Raw genomic sequence first — 19,932 nt, forward strand, 5'->3', positions numbered from 1 at the left:
CATTTCTCATATTATATGTAGATGACATACTTTTGATGGGAAATGATATAGAACTCTTGGACAGCATTAAGGCCTACTTGAATAAGAGTTTTTCAATGAAGGACCTTGGAGAAGCTGCTTATATATTAGGCATCAAGATCTATAGAGATAGATCGAGACGCCTCACAGGTCTTTCACGAAGCACATACCTTGATAAGATATTGAAGAAATTCAATATGGATCATTCTAAGAAGGGGTTCTTGCCTGTGTTACAAGGTGTGAAATTGAGCTTGGCTCAATGTTCGACCACGGCAGAAGATATAAAAGAGATGAGTGTCATCCCCTATGCCTCAGCCATAGGTTCTATTATGTATGCCATGCCGTGTACCAGACCTGATGTAAACCTTGCCGTAAGTTTGGTAGGAAGGTACCAAAGTAATCCCGGCAAGGAACACTGGACAGCGGTCAAGAATATCCTGAAGTACCTAAAAAGGACTAAGGAAATGTTTCTCGTTTATGGAGGTGACGAAGATCTTGTCGTAAAGGGTTACGTCGACGCTAGCTTCGACACAGATCTGGATGACTCAAAGTCACAAACCGGATACGTGTATATTTTGAATGGTGGGGCAGTAAGCTGGTGCAGTTGCAAGCAGAGCGTCGTGGCGGGATCTACATGTGAAGCGGAGTACATGGCAGCCTCGGAGGCAGCGCATGAAGCGATTTGGGTGATGGAGTTCATCACCGACCTAGGAGTCATACCCAATGCGTCGGGGCCGATCAAGCTCTTCTGTGACAACACTGGAGCTATTGCTCTTGCCAAGGAGCCCAGGTTTCACAAGAAGACAAGGCACATCAAGCGTCGCTTCAACTCCATTCGTGAAAATGTTCAAGATGGAGACATAGATATTTGTAAAGTACACACGGACCTGAATGTAGCAGATCCGTTGACTAAACCTCTCCCTAGAGCAAAACATGATCAACACCAGAATTCCATGGGTGTTCGATTCATCACAATGTAACTAGATTATTGACTCTAGTGTAAGTGGGAGACTGTTGGAAATATGCCCTAGAGGCAATAATAAAAGCATTATTATTATATTTCCTTGTTCATGATAATTGTCTTTATTCATGCTATAATTGTATTATCCGGAAATCGTAATACATGTGTGAATAATAGACACCAACATGTCCCTAGTAAGCCTCTAGTTGACTAGCTCGTTGATCGACAGATAGTCATGGTTTCCTGACTATGGACATTGGATGTCATTGATAACGAGATCACATCATTAGGAGAATGATGTGATGGACAAGACCCAATCCTAAACATAGCATAAGATCGTATAGTTCGTTTGCTAGATTTTCCAATGTCAAGTATCTTTTCCTTAGACCATGAGATCGTGTAACTCCCGGATACCGTAGGAGTGCTTTGGGTGTACCAAACGTCACAACGTAACTGGGTGACTATAAAGGTATACTACGGGTATCTCCGAAAGTGTCTGTTGGGTTGACACGGATCAAGACTGGGATTTGTCACTCCGTATGACGGAGAGGTATCACTGGGCCCACTCGGTAATGCATCATCATAATGAGCTCAAAGTGACCAAGTGTCTGGTCACGAGATCATGCATTACGGTACGAGTAAAGTGACTTGCCGGTAACAAGATTGAACGAGGTATTGGGATACCGACGATCGGATCTCGGGCAAGTAACATACCGATTGACAAAGGGAATTGTATACGGGGTTGATTGAATCCTCGACATCATGGTTCATCCGATGAGATCATCGTGGAGCATGTGGAAGCCAACATGGGTAACCAGATCCCGTTGTTGGTTATTGACCGGAGAGTCGTCTCGGTCATGCCTGCCTGTCTCCCGAACCCGTAGGGTCTACACACTTAAGGTTCAGTGACGCTAGGGTTGTAGGGATATGTATATGCAGTAACCCAAATGTTGTTTGGAGTCCCGGATGAGATCCCGGACGTCACGAGGAGTTCCGGAATGGTCCGGAGGTAAAGAATTATATATAGGAAGTGCTGTTTCGGCCATCGGGACAAGTTTCGGGTCACCGGTATTGTACCGGGACCACCGGAAGGGTCCCGGGGGCCCACCGGGTGGGGCCACCTGCCCCGGGGGCCACATGGGCTGTAGGAGGTGCGCCTTGGCCTACATGGGCCAAGGGCACCAGCCCCAAGAGGCCCATGCGCCTAGGGTTTCAAAAGGGGAAGAGTCCCACAAGTGGAAGGCACCCCTAGGTGCATTGGGGGGGGGGGAGGGAAACCTCCCTTGGCCGCCGCCCCCCTAGGAGATTGGATCTCCTAGGGCCGGCGCCCCCCTAGGCCCTCCTATATATAGTGGGGGAAGGAGGGCTTTTTGAGACACGCCTTTGGTTGCCTCCTTCTCCCTCTCTAACACCTCCTCCTCCTCAATAGTGCTTGGCGAAGCCCTGACGGAGTACTGCAGCTCCATCACCACCACGCCGTCGTGCTGCTGCTGGAGCCATCTTCCTCAACCTCTCCTTTCCCCTTGCTGGATCAAGAAGAAGGAGACGTTACGCTGACCGTACGTGTGTTGAACGCGGAGGTGCCGTCCGTTCGGTGCTAGGATCTCCGGTGATTTGGATCACGTCATGTACGACTACATCATCCCCGTTCTTTGAACGCTTCCGCTCGCGATCTACAAAGGTATGTAGATGCATCCGATTACTCGTTTCTAGATGAACTCATAGATGGATCTTGGTGAAACCATAGGAAATTTTTTGTTTTCTGCAACGTTCCCCAACACTCGCCCCCATGCCCAATTTTTGCGCTGGCTCACCCCCAGGCGGCGATTTTAGGCGCCCCCTGGGGGGCCAACGGCTGGAGATGCCCTTAGGCTCGGAAATCAGCCTCCGATGAATCTCTAAGACCAATGTCACCTCTGTCCTTTGTGACACAAAGTTTCCACCACGCGAACCAATGAATCCTTTTGTTACTGACATCGTCACCCCACCAACATTGTGAAATTGCATCAGAAATCCTTTGCAAATTTTCTTTGGGATCCTAAATACAGACATCACAAATGTCGGCAATGCTTGAGCCATGACCTTTAGAAGCACCTCCTTCCCTCCAATTTTCTCCTTCCATCCTTGCACCAACTGACAAATTCTATCAATCAAATATTGGAAGCTATCACTTTTATCAGCCCTATCATCATTGGCAAACCGAAATATTTATCTGACAGAGCTTCAACCATGATGTTCAACACAGTGCACACTTCCACCCTTTTTTCAACAACAGTTTTTGGACTGAAATAGATACTACACTTACTTTCCCAAACCAGGTGTCCAGAAGCACGAAATAGTCATCAAGGACCACTTTCAAACAATTTGCATTACTTACATCAGCTTTCATCGGAATTAAAGACTCATCCGAAAAAACAGAAATAGAGGGGGCCTCCTAGCATAGTTTCACCTCCTCAATAAGGCCTCTCTCCTCAGCATCTGAAATCATCATAGACAAAGCTTCAGCAACCAAGATGAATAATTACGGGCTCAGAGGGTCACCTTGCCGGAGGCCCCTAGAAGGGGTAAACCGTTGTGTCTCGTATGAATTAAACTTGACAGTATAAGTGACCGACTTCACACAGACCATGATCAACCGTACCCATCTATCATCAAACCCGATATTGAGCATAATACCCTCCAAAAAAACACCGCTTAACCCTATCATAAGCTTTATAAGCCGTGGTTCCCAACTTTCTTCTTTATTCTATGAATACTTTCATAGGCAATAAGAATGTTGTAAGTGATTAGCCTCCCCGGAACAAAAGCACTTTGCGATTCTCCAACCACCTATGGAAGAATACTTTTCAATGTATTTGCTAGAACCTTGCTAATCACTTTACAAATCACATTCCATAACGAGATATGACAGAATTGAGTAATTTTTTCAGGATTCAATACCTTTGGAATTAGAACAATGGTCGTCTCATTCCATCCTGTTGGGATTACTCTGTTGTTCAAAGCTTGCAAAACATCTACTACTTGTGAGCTACATTGGGATTTCCTCGAAGAGGAGAGGAGATGCAGTACAGTAGAGATAAGTATTTCCCTTAAGAACCAAGATTATCAATCTAGTATGAGAACCACAGAAAACCGTTAGCAGCACTTGCACACATAAAAGCAAATACTTGCACCCAACACAAATAAGAGGGTTGTCAATCCCCTTTGGCGGTTACTTGCAAGGATTAAATCTTGTAGTGGTAGATAGATAAATTGCAAAGATAAAATAAAATAAAATAGAAAAATTGCAGCAAGATATTTTTATGTTTTATATATGATAAAAGTAGACCCGCGGCCATAGTTTTCACTAGAAGCTTCTCTCTCGAACACATAGCATACGATGGGTAAATATATTATTGTGGGGCAATTGATAGAAAAGCGCATAGTTATGACGATATTCAAGGCAATGATCATGTATATAGACATCACGTCCGAGACAAGTAGACCGACTCCTGCATGCATCTACTACTATTACTCCACCCATCGACCGATATCCAACATGCATTTAGGGTACTAAGTTAATAAAAACATATTAACGTTTTAAGCAAGATGGCATGATGTAGACAAAGTAAACTCAACTATTATGAATAAACCCCATCGTTTTATCCTTAATGGCAACAATACAAATACATGTATTGTCTCTTTCTGTCATTGGGGTAGAGCACCGCAAGATTGAACCCATCACAAAGCACCTCCCCCACTGAAGATAAGTCAATCTAGTTGGTCAAACCAAACGGATAGATCGGGGAGAAATACAAAGTTATAACATTTTGGGGAACATTGCATGGAAAATAAAAAAAATTATACGCACACGCAAGATCTATCTATGAAGATGCATAGCTACGAGAGGGGAGAGTGTGTCTACGTACCCTCGTAGACCGTAAGCGAAGCGTTTAGTAACGCGGTTGATGTAGTCGAAGTTCCTCGCGATCCAACTGATCAAGTACCGAACGTACGACACCTCCGCGTTCAGCACACATTCAACTCAGTGACGTCCTCACCTTCTTGATCTAGTAAGACGGGCGACGTAATAGATGAGTTCCGGCAACATGACGGCGTGATGACGATGATGATGATGCTATCTCCGTAGGGCTTCGCCTAAGCACTACGAAAATATGCCCAGGGGACGAAACTGTGGAGAGGGGCGCCGCACACGGCTAAGAGATTGTCGTGAGCTATGTGTGGCGCCTCCTCCCACATATATATAGATGGGGGAGAGGGGAGGCAGCCAGGAGGCGCTCCAAGTGGGGCCGAATCCCACTTGGGCTCCTGCCCCAAGCTGCCCCCTTGCATATTTGTGCCGGAGGGAAAGGAAAGGGGGAGAGGAAAGGAAGGGGGAGGACGAATCCCCCTCCTTCCTTTTCTCCCATAGGCCGACTGCCATAGGGGGTGCGCCAGCCCCTTGTGGGCTGGTGTGCTCCCCTCTATTGGCCCGATAGGCCCATCATCCTCTCGGGGCTTCCCGAAACCCCTTTCGGTGATCCGATGACTACCCGGTAACTCCTGAAACTCTTTCGGTGTCCAAATATCATCGTCCTATATATCGATCCTTACCTCCGGACCATTCCGGAGCTCCTCGTCATGTCCGTGATCTCATTCGGGACTCCGAATGCTTGGTTAGCATTTTTTAAATACTTGTTCAACATTTTCCAGATACTTGTTCAACATTTTTCTGAATTATTGATTAACATTTTTCTAATACTTGTTCAACAATTTTCAATGCCTGTTCATCATTTTTCAAATACTTGTTCAACATTTTCCAAATGCTTGATTTTCATTTTTCAAATACTTGTTCAACATTTTCCAAATGCTTGATTAAATAAATTTAATACTTTTTCAACATTTTTTAAATGTTTTTTGTATAGTTTTTTTTCTAATATATATATATATATATATATAGAATATTTTTAAGTATAAAAAATACAAAAATAAAGAAAAACAGAAAAACAGAAAACGTAAAAAAAAGAAAAAAGGAGGCTGTGGCCTCCCGCGCTTCTTGGCCGGCCCATCTCGGTCTCCAATTCAGCAAGGCTTCCTCCACTCTCGCTGAACGCGAGATATAGGGGCACCCGCCTACCGCAGCCTTTAAAGAAAAATGTTTGACATGCTTATTTGGTGTGTACACCCTCTGAAACAGGTCCGGTTCAACCTAGTCGGGCTCCTTGTCAGTTGTAGCGGTCTCAGTCCTCCTGCACCAGGGGGGATTAGCTAGGGTTTAACGAGCCGCGGCGACCACCATGACCGCCACACACGCGGCGGCGGCGGAGTCGGACGCGGAGGCCAGAAGCATCCTCGAGCGGGCCGCGGCGGCATCCTTCCCGCCGCTCCACGCCGTCCACCACCTCCTCTCCGTCGGGGTTCGGCTCCTCACCCATCTTTTATCTTCCCCTCAAAATTACGGCAGCCTTCTGAACTAGAAGGAAGAAATCTCGACAGCTTTATAGATTGATGTTGTTCCTAAGGAGCAACAGGACTAGAATTTCCCCTTCGGAGAACAGCTCAGTCACTTTTTTTTTACTCTGCGATGAACTTAGCTGCTTGAAGCAAAGTAGTAGAAGAAACCCCAAATTCAGTCGTCTTTGACGGCCGGTGGTTTTCGTTGGTAGATGCACCAGCTCCTCGCTGTACAAACTTTGCTGCTGAATCCTCACTCCTCTCATATTCAATATCTGTTTGTGTAGTTGTTAAGTGAGATTAATGCACCAATGTACAGTTTTATAGATCCGATGAGCATTTGCTAGGAAAGCGGTTGATTGTTTGATTGATTGATTCCGAAAAAAATAGATGGGATTCCGAAAATTGTGTCACCTCCCTTGATTGATTGATTCGATCTGTGTTAATTCTTTATAGAACTAGAAGTAAGGAGCAATATAGAGAACTCTGACTGTGTTTAAGAATTAAGATAAAGTGAACCAGAGAGAAACAGTTGTTCTTTATTGTGTATGTAAACATGTGTGCGATGTTGACAGTGTATGGAGCTTTTTCTGACCAGTGGCTCTCATTCCGTTGCATTGTTCTGCTGATCTGCCTGTTAATACATAATTCACAACTGGAGATAAATCATCAACGTTACTGTCATGTTGCAGGTTTGTGTGCGATGCATCTTTCGCATGTTTGGAGCCTTTAGCCATGCCTGCTCATGTGCATCTCTTACGGTGCCTTTCTTCCATTCATTTCTTGAAGAGCATGATGACTCCGCAAAAGGCGGGTCTTGCTCATGTTTATCAACGGATGGAGCATGCTGCTCTATTTGCTTTGGAATATTGCTACCCACCTGCCATCAGGATGAGGGTGTAGTACCGTTTGATGACATTTCTCGTATCGACATAATTACTTCAATGGTATCTCAAGCAATACAAAGAGAGGGTTATCAAATCGATGGGTTTTCTTTAGAAATTTCACTGCCTGCAGTTGTAGCAGCGAATGAACGTGCCATCAGGTAACCATCTATCCCTACTTGAGAATATCTGCTTCAGTTTTTTTTCTGTAGCACCTGCACATTCAATTCAATATATGGCGGTGGTAATTCAAGGAGATGACATTATATAGTGTATACTAACCATATCAATAATCTAGAAGGTTGTCTTCTCAATTGAATATATGGTGATATTTGACACAACCAATGTTAAAAGAACTTCCAACTCTGTTCACGGCAGTGAGCTAAATTTGGTTTTGGTGGATACTGGATAATTACAATTAAGATCATGTCTTACCTGCTCTCAAATGTGCATGGTTATTTTTGTGTGTGTTTCATTCTAATCTTAATGTTTTTGTAATACATGTGATGATTCTAAACTGTTGTTCTCATAATGTGTTCTCCTTTTCCCTCTTAATAGGTTATATATGAAAGAAAAATATGGCAGTGAAAATTGGTTCAAGGACGAAATATTTTCTCAACAAACCATGTCAGTGAAGGAGGGTCTGAGACTGCTGATAGTACCATCGCTTGAGAAACAACTGGTAGGATCTTCTGTGATTGTCTTTTGTCTTGGAGCATTGTGCAACCAACAATTGCTTGACTAAACAAATACATGCAGGGTGTTAAGCACGGTAACAATTCATTTCGAATTCGCTTAACATATACTCATGATGATGCTTCACTGAAGCTCAAACGTTTATTGCCAAATGACAGTAATCGTAAAAGGAAAGCAGGTAAGTCCTTTAAGTGGTCATTTACTAACAAGGTAACTTGATCATCCTTCTGGATTTATCAGATTTTCATTCATATAATGATTTGTCTGATGTTGTAACAGAGTCAAGAGAAGGAAATGATACTAGAAGGAACTCAACATATGATGATAAACAGACATTAAGTGAAACAGATTCATTCATCCACAAGTCCCTCGAGGGTATTCAAGATCAAGAATTCTGTAGTTTATTTAAGTTGCCTCCTGAAAAGGTGCCCACTGTACTATTGCAATACTGTTTTACCCCCAGAAATTGGCCATATTATACTGATTTTTTTAGATCAACTTAATTGATTTCCTCTTCAGGTGTCCAAACCTTGCCATCTTGTGATATCCTTCCTAAGGCCGGCCATATATATTGGCGGAAGATACTTGAAGGTATGTTCAAGTAATCCTTGGTTTTAACCAGTGTGGTTCATTACCAGAATGTCAATTATATCAGAACACCAATTTTTTCTGTCGGTAAGGACTAATTCCCTAGTAGCAAACTTATGAAATGCCTTCTTGATCGATAATCACCTGCTTTCTTGAAGGTTACTCCATCAAGAACTATGTAGTTCTGTAAACTCACTTTCCAACCTCATTAAAGGTGATGAAAAGATTCAAATAGTTGTTATGAATAATACAAAATGTCGTTTCAAAATCAAATAGTTTTCTTTTAAAGAGGCTACACTGTACCTTTGTGCCATAATAGCAGTTGCATGCGCCTTGGTATTTGTTTCCCTATGCTCAATATACATAAACAAACTACCTGTGCGTTTGCTCTTCAGTTAAACTTGTTGATGTTCAAAAAAGATTCTGAATCCCTCGTGTTACTAATTGCCATTGTCAGCTTTCAAGAAATGTCAGTCAGTCATGTTGGATAATTGATGATGAAAGAATGGGGGAAGCATCAGTTGAGGTAAAACACACTGCATCAGAGTCAGGTCCCAACCCAACAAAACTGAACATCATTGCACCTTTTTTTGTAGGAGATAATTAAAGAGAGTGTTTGTGCCATCTCTAGAGGTGATGGCTACAAGTTCCATGCTGCTGGAAGAGAAGATATCGATGTAATGTTGTAGTTTGGAACTGTATCTGTTGGTATATGGTATGCTGAATGTCTCGCACACACAGGTACGGATGCTTGGATCTGGTCGTCCATTTCTAATTGAAGTCCTGAATGTGCGATCAATTCCATCTGCGATTGAAATTCAACAAATTTCTGACAAGATTAATAGCTCCGAAAAGAAACATGTAAGGAATCAAATTCATGCTGGATTGACGTTGCAGGTCATAGTTAAACACAGATTGCATATCATATATTTATGACTTGAATTTTCTAGGTCAGAATTAGAAATCTCAAGTTGGTAGACAATGAAATATGGGCCATGATGCGTGAAGGGGAAGCGGAGAAGCAGGTGCTCCATTCAACTGGTGACAGTATCATTTAGCTGAAATGATAGTGTCAGTTATTCTAATCATTTACATTTTTTTTGTCACATCACATAACATTACCTTACACATTGCCTTGTCTTGCAAAACAACACAATCCTTACCTGATCATCAAGGTTTACTCTTACTTTATGTGTGCAGAAGCAGTATGCTGCCCTCATATGGACTTCTAGTCCTCTGACGGATGATGACCTGCAGAAAATTTCAGTTATTAAGGATATGGTACAGTATATTTGGTTACTAGTAAACCCACCGAGCTAGTTTGATTTTGTTCTCTTGTTGTTTTATTGGATAAGTTGGGGTTTTGCATGTGACCATGTGTCGGAGTAAAGCTTTGGGTTATTTTTACCTAAGCAAGTAGTACTGAGGCAGGTAGCGGGGAATAAGCCTGTTGAGATATGAGATGAACTTTGTCAATATTTGCTTTTGTTTTCTGTCCAGGATTGATATTCTTTGCTAGGGTATCCGCGCTTTTGTTAAGGCAGTTTGTTTGTCATGAGTATATATGTGATGAATTGACTGGGACTTTATCCTGAGTTTATTCAACTATTTTGTGTTGATATCTTGCTACTCGGGTACACTAAGCCAACACTCCCTATGAAGTAAACATAATGGCATCTATTTTATTTCCTGCCTTCTAGGAAATTGTACAAAATACCCCCGTAAGGGTTCTTCATCGAAGAAGCCCATTGGAGCGGAAACGGATTATACATTGGTGAGAGTTGAGACTGATTCCAGCTTTATGTAATCTGTTTCATTGTTCTATTTTTCTTCTTTCAAAAATCACTTTGTATTTCATTTATCTGACAACCAGGATGGAGATTGAGAAAGTTGAAGGCAGCTCAAACTATTACTTGTTGCATCTATGCACTCAGGTACTATCTTGCCAGTTAGTAGGTTATTTGTCTCCAAAGTTAGTATCTGTCTATAAACATTCTGATTTTGTATGCCCTAACTGCTGGAAAAATGCAGCATTTGCTGGATGCTTGTGTAAATATCTTCATTAGAAGTGTACCATAGTTTTCTATTTCCTGTTTGATCGACTGTGATGTGTTTACAGGCAGGAACATACATTAAGGAGTTTGTGCACGGTGATCTTGGACGCACAAATCCGAGGTAACCATCCTTCTTGTCTATGTTTAGGTTCCTTGCCATTTATCAGGTATCTCTGGCGCCCTTAAAGAAACATGTGATGCATTTTATTAATTTCTGATGAGCTTCTTTGCGCATGCTTGTGCTCTTGCTATTGCAGTATTGGTTCCATGCTACGTTGCAGAGCCGAGATACTGCAACTCGATGTCACGGACGTTAAGATGGACTTGCTGCAATAATATGCTGCTGCAACATGATGCCATCCAGGGCAAGTATTATTGGTAGAGGAGGCGTACTGATAAGCGAAGATTACTGCCGAAGACGTATGCCGATGCCACGTGTGCTAGGAATGACGACGAATCGTTTTTCGTTTTCTCGAGTGCGTTACTTGATGTCAATTGGAAAATGTACACCAGCCAGGAGCAAGCAGCAACAATTTTGAGAAATTGGGGACGTTTACCTTTTCCCAGCAACAACTTAGAGAAAAGTTGAGAGATTGAACCATTTCGGCCCCAACGTTTATCAGTTTTGTCACCTCGTGTTGTTCTGCTGCTAAACAATCACATTCCGCTCGAGAGAAAGTACTACTCCTAGATGATATTCATTGAGCAGCATCACGTGGACGACAGAACAAATTTGATTTTGAGAATTTACTGGAGCGAGGCTGATACTCAGTTTCTGGTGTATTTCGGTCTTCCACTCCGTCCTACCCCTTCCTTAAAAACGCTTTTATATCATGGGACGGAGGGAGTAGTTCGGCTTCTCTTTCTTTTTCTTTTTTTGATCGAGGTTTGACACGTTTTTCCCTTCTCAAAAGTGCTGTGCTTCATTGGTCTGGTATCTGGTCTGGTAGGAGCAAGATTTGAAAGGGCGCTACGGCCTTGGCATCCTGCACGGCTGTGCAGTACCGGGGCTGCGTAGACGGGCATCGAGTCGAGTGCTAGCCTGGCCGGCTGTAGTAGGACCCTCGACAAATACTTGGCCCCATCCTGCCTGCTGCATCTTCATGCCGTGACGACACACGAAAGGAACTTCACTTTCTGTCCTAAATAAAAGCGAGAGATTAAACTGAAAAGGGAATTGTGCAAGACATCCTATGCCGCTATGCGTTTCTTCCCTACGTCGCGTGTGTGCTTCTTTCAGTTCTTTGGAATAACTTGTCCCGGGCGATGTGCTTTCTCCTCCCGGCCTAGCCTCGCCTACCTTGCATCTCCAGCCATGTCCAGTTGTCCACACCACAGAAAACTTCCTCCATGGAGCCAAGTTCTGCTCCGTGCCATCCTCTATAAATCGCTGCTCACCCACGCCCCAGACAAACCACACAGCTTACTTCCCTTTCCCAACATACTTCTCGGGCCTTCTCCGCCAGCTTTAGCGAGCCTGGTGGTGAGCTGAGTCCCTCGCCCGCCATGGCCTCCACCAAGCTCAGCTTCAAGAGGATGGACAGCGTCGCCGAGACCATGCCCGACGCGCTGCGGCAGAGCCGCTACCAGATGAAGCGGTGCTTCCAGCGCTACGTGTCCAAGGGCCGCAGGCTCCTCAAGAACCAGCAGCTCATGGAGGAGCTGGAGAGGTCGCTCGACGACAAGGTCGAGAAGGAGAAGCTCGTCGAAGGCTTCCTCGGCTACATCATTTGTTCCACCCAGGTTACTTGTTATTTCGCTTTGAGAATTACCCAATTCACTCTTATAGCTGAAATAAATGATGTTCGATACAAGCAGAGAGAGCTTATTAAAATTTTGCATCCTTGTTATTATGATCGCAGGAAGCGGTAGTGCTGCCGCCATTCGTTGCGTTCGCTGTCAGAATGAACCCCGGCATCTGGGAGTACGTCAAGGTCCATGCCGATGATCTGTCGGTCGAAGGGATCACGCCATCCGAGTACCTCAAGTTCAAAGAGACGTTATACGATGAGAAATGGTATGTACATTTCCTGATATATGATATAAGTTTCACATGGGAGAGCAATGCAATTTGATTCTATGTAGCTGTGAAACTGAAAAAGAAAATTGTTTGCTCATGTGAATTTCAGGGCCAAGGATGACAACTCGCTGGAGGTTGATTTCGGCGCTCTTGACCTCTCAACGCCACGTCTGACACTTCCCTCATCCATAGGGAACGGGATGCAGTTTGTCTCCAAGTTCATGTCTTCAAAGCTGAATGGCAAGCCTGAAAGCATGAAGCCGTTGCTCGACTATTTACTCACTCTGAATTACCGCGGCGAGGTAAGAAGATCAGCCATTCACACCACAGAGATTATTGAAATTAACAGACTGGTTAGACTCATATATCCTTGCAAACATGCAGAAGCTGATGGTTAACGACACAATCGACACGGTGAACAAGCTTCAGACGGCGCTGCTCCTTGCAGAAGTTTTTGTTAGCGGGCTGCCAAAATTCACACCATATTTGAAATTTGAACAAAGGTAATGTACAGCCAAATTAAGTAGCTTAAAAAAAATCTATGGTGCCAAAAATGCCTAAGGTTTCTTTACAATGGTCCTGCAGATTTCAAGAATGGGGATTGGAGAAAGGGTGGGGTGAAAATGCTGAGACGTGCAAGGAGACACTGAATTTCCTATCTGAAGTGCTCCAGGCACCGGATCCTATCAACATGGAGAAGTTCTTCAGCAGGGTTCCAACCATATTTAACATTGTTGTCTTCTCTATCCATGGTTACTTTGGCCAGGAGAAGGTTCTAGGCTTGCCAGACACCGGCGGTCAGGTATCGATATCATCAAATCGTAGGAAATAATACTCTGATCAGCTTATATCATACTCTGAAGGCATGGTTTCTCCGTAACAGGTTGTCTACATCCTGGACCAAGTCAGGTCCATGGAAGAGGAGCTTCTGCAAAGAATCAAGCTGCAGGGTTTGCATATAACACCAAAGATTCTTGTGGTAAAGCTATTTACACCGTGATCACAGCCATTCCTGCTATCTCTGTATCTGTAGAACTTCATAAACTAATGTCTACTCTTGTGCTGCAGCTAACAAGACTGATACCAGATTCCAAAGGCACAAAGTGTAATGTGGAGCTCGAACCAGTTGAAAATACAAAATATTCACACATACTACGTGTGCCGTTCAAGACTGAAGATGGGAAGGATTTGCGCCAGTGGGTTTCCCGGTTCGACATTTACCCTTACCTAGAGAGATATGCTCAGGTTTGCCACCTACAAATTATTAATATCAGCACTCTTGTCTCTTGTGTTAAGAGATCTCCAGTAAAACTTAAACGTGGTGCAATTTCAGGATGCCTCTGCCAAAATTCTTGACATTCTAGAGGGCAAACCAGACTTGATCATTGGCAACTACACTGATGGCAACTTGGTGGCGTCCCTCATGTCAAGCAAACTAGGAGTCACACAGGTGAGACAATGTCCAATCCTATTAGGATTCCTCAAGATCTTTTGCCACCGATCACAGCTGATTTCACATCCCTAAATGATCTTCCTGACAGGGAACGATTGCGCATGCTCTCGAAAAGACGAAGTATGAGGACTCGGATTCCAAGTGGAGAGAGCTGGACCAGAAGTACCACTTCTCCTGCCAATTCACTGCTGATATGATCGCCATGAACACTACTGACTTTATCATCACTAGCACATACCAAGAAATCGCTGGAAGGTCTGTATACTGAATTTTATTGTAATAACTTCAGTGCTCGAAGTACTTACTCCTAGAACTTCTTAACATAAATATGTGTGATGCAGCAAAGAGAAGCCTGGCCAGTATGAACACCACTATGCATTCACAATGCCCGGCCTTTGCCGCTACGCCACGGGCATCAATGTCTTCGACCCGAAGTTCAACATTGCTGCACCTGGCGCCGATCAGTCCGTCTACTTCCCCTTCACACAGAAGCAGAAGCGGCTGACAGCTTTACACCCACAGATTGAGGAGTTGCTGTACAGTAAGGAGGACACTGATGAACACATGTAAGTTCCTTACAAACACTGAAACATACATACTTCCATTTGATCAGATGAAGTTGCTAACTGTTGTGACGCTGTCAAATCAGAGGGTATCTGGCAGACAGAAGTAAGCCAATCATCTTCTCGATGGCGAGGCTGGACAAGGTGAAGAACATCACTGGACTAGTCGAGTGGTATGGTCAGAACAAGAAGGTCAGGGACCTCGTGAACCTCGTCGTCGTTGCAGGCCTCCTGAATGCTGCACAGTCCAAGGACCGGGAAGAGATAGACGAGATCAACAAGATGCACAATTTGATCGACAAGTACCAACTGAAAGGACAGATTCGCTGGATCAAGGCTCAGACTGACCGTGTCCGTAATGGCGAGCTGTACCGTTACATTGCAGATACAAAGGGTGCATTTGTTCAGGTATACAATAACCCACAGACCTAATAGTTTGATCACGACCAATATATGCCTCCATCCTCTGAAGTGTATACTTTGGGGTAACCAACCAGTGGATGAAACCTCAACTCTAACCCTTTCTTTCTTTCTTGAAATAAAACCTCAACACTAGCCTTTTCTTTTGTTTCAGCCTGCTCTCTATGAAGCATTTGGGCTAACAGTCATCGAGGCGATGAACTGCGGGCTGCCAACCTTCGCAACAAACCAAGGAGGGCCGGCAGAGATCATCGTTGATGGTGTCTCGGGTTTCCACATAAACCCAATGAACGGCAGGGAGGCAGGCACCAAGATTGCAGACTTCTTCCAGAAGTGCAAGGAAGACCCAGGCTACTGGAACAAGGTGTCCACTGCCGGGCTTCAGCGCATCTATGAATGGTAGGCATCGACTCTTATCCTACCTCACGAATGGTCTTTCTGTCACCTGGTAAAAAAAACTAACCATGTGGTATATATCATGATGGCAGCTACACATGGAAGATTTACGCAACCAAGGTGCTGAACATGGGGTCAATGTATGGCTTCTGGAGGACTCTGAACAAGGAAGAGAGAGTGGCGAAACAACGCTACATGCAGATGTTCTACAACCTTCAGTTCAGGAATCTGGTGAGTTATGACCAATGCACAATGCAAACAAGATGATAGCCAAAGGTGGTCTGACGATCAGTGACCAATATCATCTTCTCTTTCAGGTGAAGACCGTCCCCAGAGTAGGTGAGCAGCCTCCAAGACCCGCGACCACGACAGGCGCAGCGGCGGAGCGTAACCAGATCGTGGCAAGGCCGAGAGAAAGGCAAGTGTGCGCACTCTTACGAAATTTACTGAGGAAAGACCGGGGAAGCAACTGACTGACCCGTTTGTTGTTTGGGGGGTTTGGGTGCTGCTGCAGAAAGCCACAGGGTCGGGTCCAAAGGTTAGTCACTCTTCGGTTCTTCCTCCTTCCAGCAATGCATGAAATTATCTGTAGAACAATAGATTGATGAGTACTGACCTTTGAATGCTGCCTTTGTGTTGTGTGCTCAGGATGATGACCAGCCTGCTCGGGCCGAAGCCGCCGACGTATGAGCAGAATGGCTACAGATGAACTATGATTGGTACTCTGGAGCAAGATGTTCGCAGCTTCGATTCGTTCCATTGATGCCATAGTGTGAGGTGATTGGTGTGGGATTTGTATACGTGTGGTGTGTGGGTCTTTATTGTATCGGTTGTTGCTTGGAGACATGTAACAAAGATCAAAAGTGCCCATGGCAACAGCTGATAATAATACAATGATTGAAGATTTGTTCTACGCTGGGAATCTACTTGACACAAGGAACATATTTTTACCAAACTTAAATGAGGTCTCAAATTGCCTTGTACAACCATTATCCGCCCCGCGTAAGCACCGCAACTTACAACGTACGTATGAAGACAATCGCTTCTGAAACATGTTTAAACATAGAAATGCAAACTCCTCGGAATCGCTGAAGACAGCAGCCAGAAAAGATTTCTATACAATCAAATCCTACAAGGAGACAGTTGAAAATCAATATATTGCCCAGCCAAACACATTTTGCAAATTCGGCAATGCCACTCAGATTTTCACCATACTTTCGGTTCAGATAGATGCAAGGAACCGTCACACCCTTCTAGGCCAGAGCCTGTACAAAACTGCAACGGTCCATGATGCATCACATGATTCCAATTTCTTCGAGCGACAGAGCAGATTGCTCCCCACCGGATCCATGATCCATCTGGACACTCCCCTCACAACCACCCCCAACGCCAAAAACCATTGTCACGCCTACGCATTTTCTATCCCGACGCCTAGCCCTCAGCAATGAAATGTTTCAGGAAGGGTTTGTTTTCAGGCAAAAGCTGCATTGTCAATATTTTTTAGCAGCAGTTCCTCACCAATACTACTTTTCACTACAATCGCAATGACCAGATGAAAAACTCACAACGATTACGGAAGACATAGACCGAAGAAAATGGCATAATCATCCTGTATTAGCCCAACTGTTCAAAATTCAAGTACTAACATGCCCCAAACATAACTAAGTACAACATGAACTTGGACAAAATCTCTCTAATCAAAAGCAAACCCTCAAAATATACATTGCATCGATTTGTTGATTATTAGCTGAGAAGCTTGAGTATTTGATTCAAGCTATGTCACACATCATTTCACTCCACGGACAAACATGCTGAGGCAGCTGCAGTTCTGTTCCATTGGATGCCTGCGTGTTAAGGCACGTTATTGTTCCATGAACTATGAAAGCCACAGGCGCCTATTAATTTAAAGCCATGGAAACTCACCTTAGAATCCATATCATTCGGTAAGAAACTGGGACTGCATCCTCACTCAGTTGCCTGCACATGATAATTAGTCGCAACTCAGGTAAGACAACAAACCTCTAGAGTATCATAATTCATACACCACCACTTCTGCTTTCCAAGTTAAATTACAGGAAAATATCCAGAATCATCACTTTGGGGTTACTTTCTGTTGGAAACTATTTTCATTAAAAATATTAAATAAATCTGATGCAATTGCTGATTGTCGAGGTATGCCCCCATTCTCTTCCTATTCTTTTGTAGATGCCGGTGATGTATTGATTACCAGCAGTTCTTTCTAGACTACATTTATGCAACATAATTTCAAAATAACATGTTATAATGCTAAAGGCAACAGACTCAATGAACCAAGAACATATGGGGCACAAATAAGAAATATATTTGGAAAACAAGTAGCATATAGAATTATATGAACAAACCTTGTTCAGAGGGTTGTCTGGGGATTTCTTCCATAGCTTCCATATCATGTCTTTGTACTGTTTCAGTGTTAGGCCTGGCTTTTCTTCCTTCAGCCTAGGGAGCTCTGCCTCTTCAAATGCCTGTCGTAAAGATAATTCGAAATGTACTTAAGCAACAGATCTCCAATGAGCATAAAATTTCAACCATAGCATATGACATGAAACTAAATGACTCATTACGAGTACAATAAATCGCATCCAATGTAGGATTTGCAAAGTAACATGGCACATAATGCAGAACACTCTTGTAAGTGACATGATTAAAATTCATCTACCAATCAAAAGTTTGTGTTTGAACTTTGAACTAAGATAGTCAGAAAATCGCAAGACTAAATGCATTAGTACCATAGTTCAAAAAAGCGCTAGGCGTTAATTGTGCGTTTTGCCACCGCCTTGCGTTTTTCTCATCAAAGCGCATGCTTATGTGCAGTTATGCGCTAGGCGTTTTCCTATTGCCTAGAGCCTAGGCGCACTTAAGCGCTTGCTGCCTTTTTAAACTATGATTAGTACATCAAATATGGTCCTTGAGACTGGCAGTGGAAGTGGTAATATGTTGCCTCCCCAACTAGCTAATCAGCCCTGTGGATGAATTACCCCTTATGCTCCTCAGCCTACGGGTTTTTAGCATACAAGTAATAAACCAATAACTACCATACAAGATACTCCACTCATTATGTTCAGGGAGCAATTAGCTCTAGGCCATCAGATATCAACTCATTTCATCCTTGCTTATGTCTCTAATCATGTTCATGGAACATCGAACAGTTGCAAACAAGTACCATAGCGCTCATATGCGCAGTTAGTACAAGAAGAAGTCACTATTAGGCATTCTCACAATTCACAACTAAACTATAACTATCACTGTCAGCAGACCAAATGTGCATGGAACAATAAAATCAAACCGCCGTTTGGTTAATCCTACAGTCCTTAGCACAAACTTCTTTTGTGTGTGTTTGTATGTGATTATAATGTAATCATCAAATTTTCAAACTTATGCAGCAGTTCAGTAAGCAAATCTGAACTTTGGGCAAATACTAAAGAATATACCTTGAATGACGCCTTGAGGCGGCGCTCAGGATGCCTGTCAGCGGGCAAGGCCGCGTCTGTGTCAACAAGCGACAGCCGCACGATGGCCTCGTCGACACCGGAGGCCTCGATGACGGAGTCATCCCTGTTGGTGTTGGCGACGAGGACGACGCGCTCGTACTCCTCCTCCTCGGCGGTGCGCGCGGCGCGCTTCTTGGCGGCCTCGGCCTCGCGCTCGAGGCGCAGGCGCTCCTCCTCGCGGCGGCGCACGAGCTCGGCCTCGGTGACCTTGGGGGCCGGGGCGCCGACGCGGTTGGCCTTGCGGGCGTCCGTCTTGGAGACGGCGGAGGCGACGGCGGCGGCCTCGGCCTCGGCGAGGCGGCGGTTCTCGGCCTTGCGGGCGGCGGCCTCGGCGCGCTTCTCGGCCTCCTCCTCGCGGCGGCGCGCGGCGCGGGACTTGGACCCCTCGGCCTCGCGCCAGTACTCCTCCTCCTTGGCGCGCTCGGCGCGCTGGCGGCGGTCCGACTCCTCGGCGGAGCGGCGCTCGCGGGCGGCCTCCGCCTTGGAGTTGACGCCCATCTTCTTCGGCATCGCGGGCGGCGCTCGAGATTCTGCGCTCGATCGGCGGCGCGGCGCGGCGTGGGGAATTTGGGGGAAGCTCTGATGGTCTGGATTGGGATTTCGGGGAAGGTTTGGCTGTCTAGGGCGCGAGTGGCTTATTCTGTACGCGTGTTCTTTTGCAGTAGGAAACGCGTTCCAGAGTCTTCTAGAGGTACAGCTCGTATGGACGCGCAGGGTCGTCGAGGATCAAATAAGTTTTTTCTTTTCAAAGGAATCATTTGAACTTATTAAAAATTCAACAATGTATTACTGCCATATTTTTTTAACAGTTTTGCTAAGTCTCAGTCAACTAAAACTTCGTTATGTCTCAGTCGATATTGTATGCCTTTGATCTTGCATGAAGATTCGTACAATTTTTTTTTCGGTTTTTCTTTTTTCT

The 19,932-nt window shown here is 44.4% G+C and overlaps 3 protein-coding genes across 5 annotated transcripts; 2 read left to right on the forward strand and 1 right to left on the reverse strand.

Moving 5' to 3' along the window:
• Positions 1–6,154: 6,154 nt before the first annotated feature.
• Positions 6,155–11,406, forward strand: LOC123190071 (tRNA pseudouridine synthase Pus10). Of its 2 annotated transcripts, XM_044602640.1 has the most exons (15): positions 6,155–6,375; positions 7,105–7,457; positions 7,855–7,978; positions 8,056–8,170; positions 8,272–8,417; positions 8,512–8,583; positions 9,038–9,106; positions 9,177–9,257; positions 9,322–9,441; positions 9,531–9,605; positions 9,781–9,861; positions 10,281–10,354; positions 10,454–10,514; positions 10,700–10,755; positions 10,892–11,406. In XM_044602640.1, exons 1-15 carry the CDS (start codon positions 6,256–6,258, stop codon positions 10,968–10,970), a joined length of 1,626 nt encoding a protein of 541 aa, XP_044458575.1. In that variant the 5' UTR covers positions 6,155–6,255; the 3' UTR covers positions 10,971–11,406. The 2 variants fall into 2 exon arrangements, 1 of the variants encoding a protein (XP_044458575.1); XR_006496137.1 differs by lacking the exons at positions 10,700–10,755; positions 10,892–11,406 and having other exon boundaries at positions 9,531–9,651; positions 10,454–10,520.
• A 608-nt stretch (positions 11,407–12,014) lies between these two features.
• On the forward strand, positions 12,015–16,399 carry LOC123190070 (sucrose synthase 7). Of its 2 annotated transcripts, none has more exons than XM_044602639.1 (16): positions 12,015–12,377; positions 12,497–12,651; positions 12,764–12,956; positions 13,039–13,157; positions 13,240–13,456; positions 13,538–13,633; positions 13,723–13,899; positions 13,988–14,104; positions 14,196–14,362; positions 14,449–14,673; positions 14,757–15,078; positions 15,245–15,489; positions 15,579–15,717; positions 15,804–15,908; positions 16,001–16,024; positions 16,135–16,399. In XM_044602639.1, exons 1-16 carry the CDS (start codon positions 12,141–12,143, stop codon positions 16,174–16,176), a joined length of 2,580 nt encoding a protein of 859 aa, XP_044458574.1. In that variant the 5' UTR covers positions 12,015–12,140; the 3' UTR covers positions 16,177–16,399. The 2 variants fall into 2 exon arrangements, with proteins under 2 accessions (XP_044458574.1, XP_044458573.1); XM_044602638.1 differs by having other exon boundaries at positions 12,017–12,377; positions 15,804–15,904.
• Positions 16,400–17,082: 683 nt separating this feature from the next.
• LOC123190072 (coiled-coil domain-containing protein 124) lies at positions 17,083–19,673 on the reverse strand. Its single transcript, XM_044602641.1, has 4 exons — positions 18,954–19,673; positions 17,868–17,987; positions 17,410–17,463; positions 17,083–17,330 (listed from the first exon to the last, which is right to left on the reverse strand). The coding sequence occupies exons 1-3, from the start codon at positions 19,521–19,523 to the stop codon at positions 17,452–17,454; spliced, it is 702 nt and encodes a 233-aa protein (XP_044458576.1). The 5' UTR covers positions 19,524–19,673; the 3' UTR covers positions 17,083–17,330; positions 17,410–17,451.
• Positions 19,674–19,932: the final 259 nt, after the last annotated feature.

The sequence above is a fragment of the Triticum aestivum genome, chromosome 2A (genome assembly GCF_018294505.1).
Source record: "Triticum aestivum cultivar Chinese Spring chromosome 2A, IWGSC CS RefSeq v2.1, whole genome shotgun sequence".
NCBI classification, from domain to species: Eukaryota; Viridiplantae; Streptophyta; class Magnoliopsida; order Poales; family Poaceae; genus Triticum; species Triticum aestivum.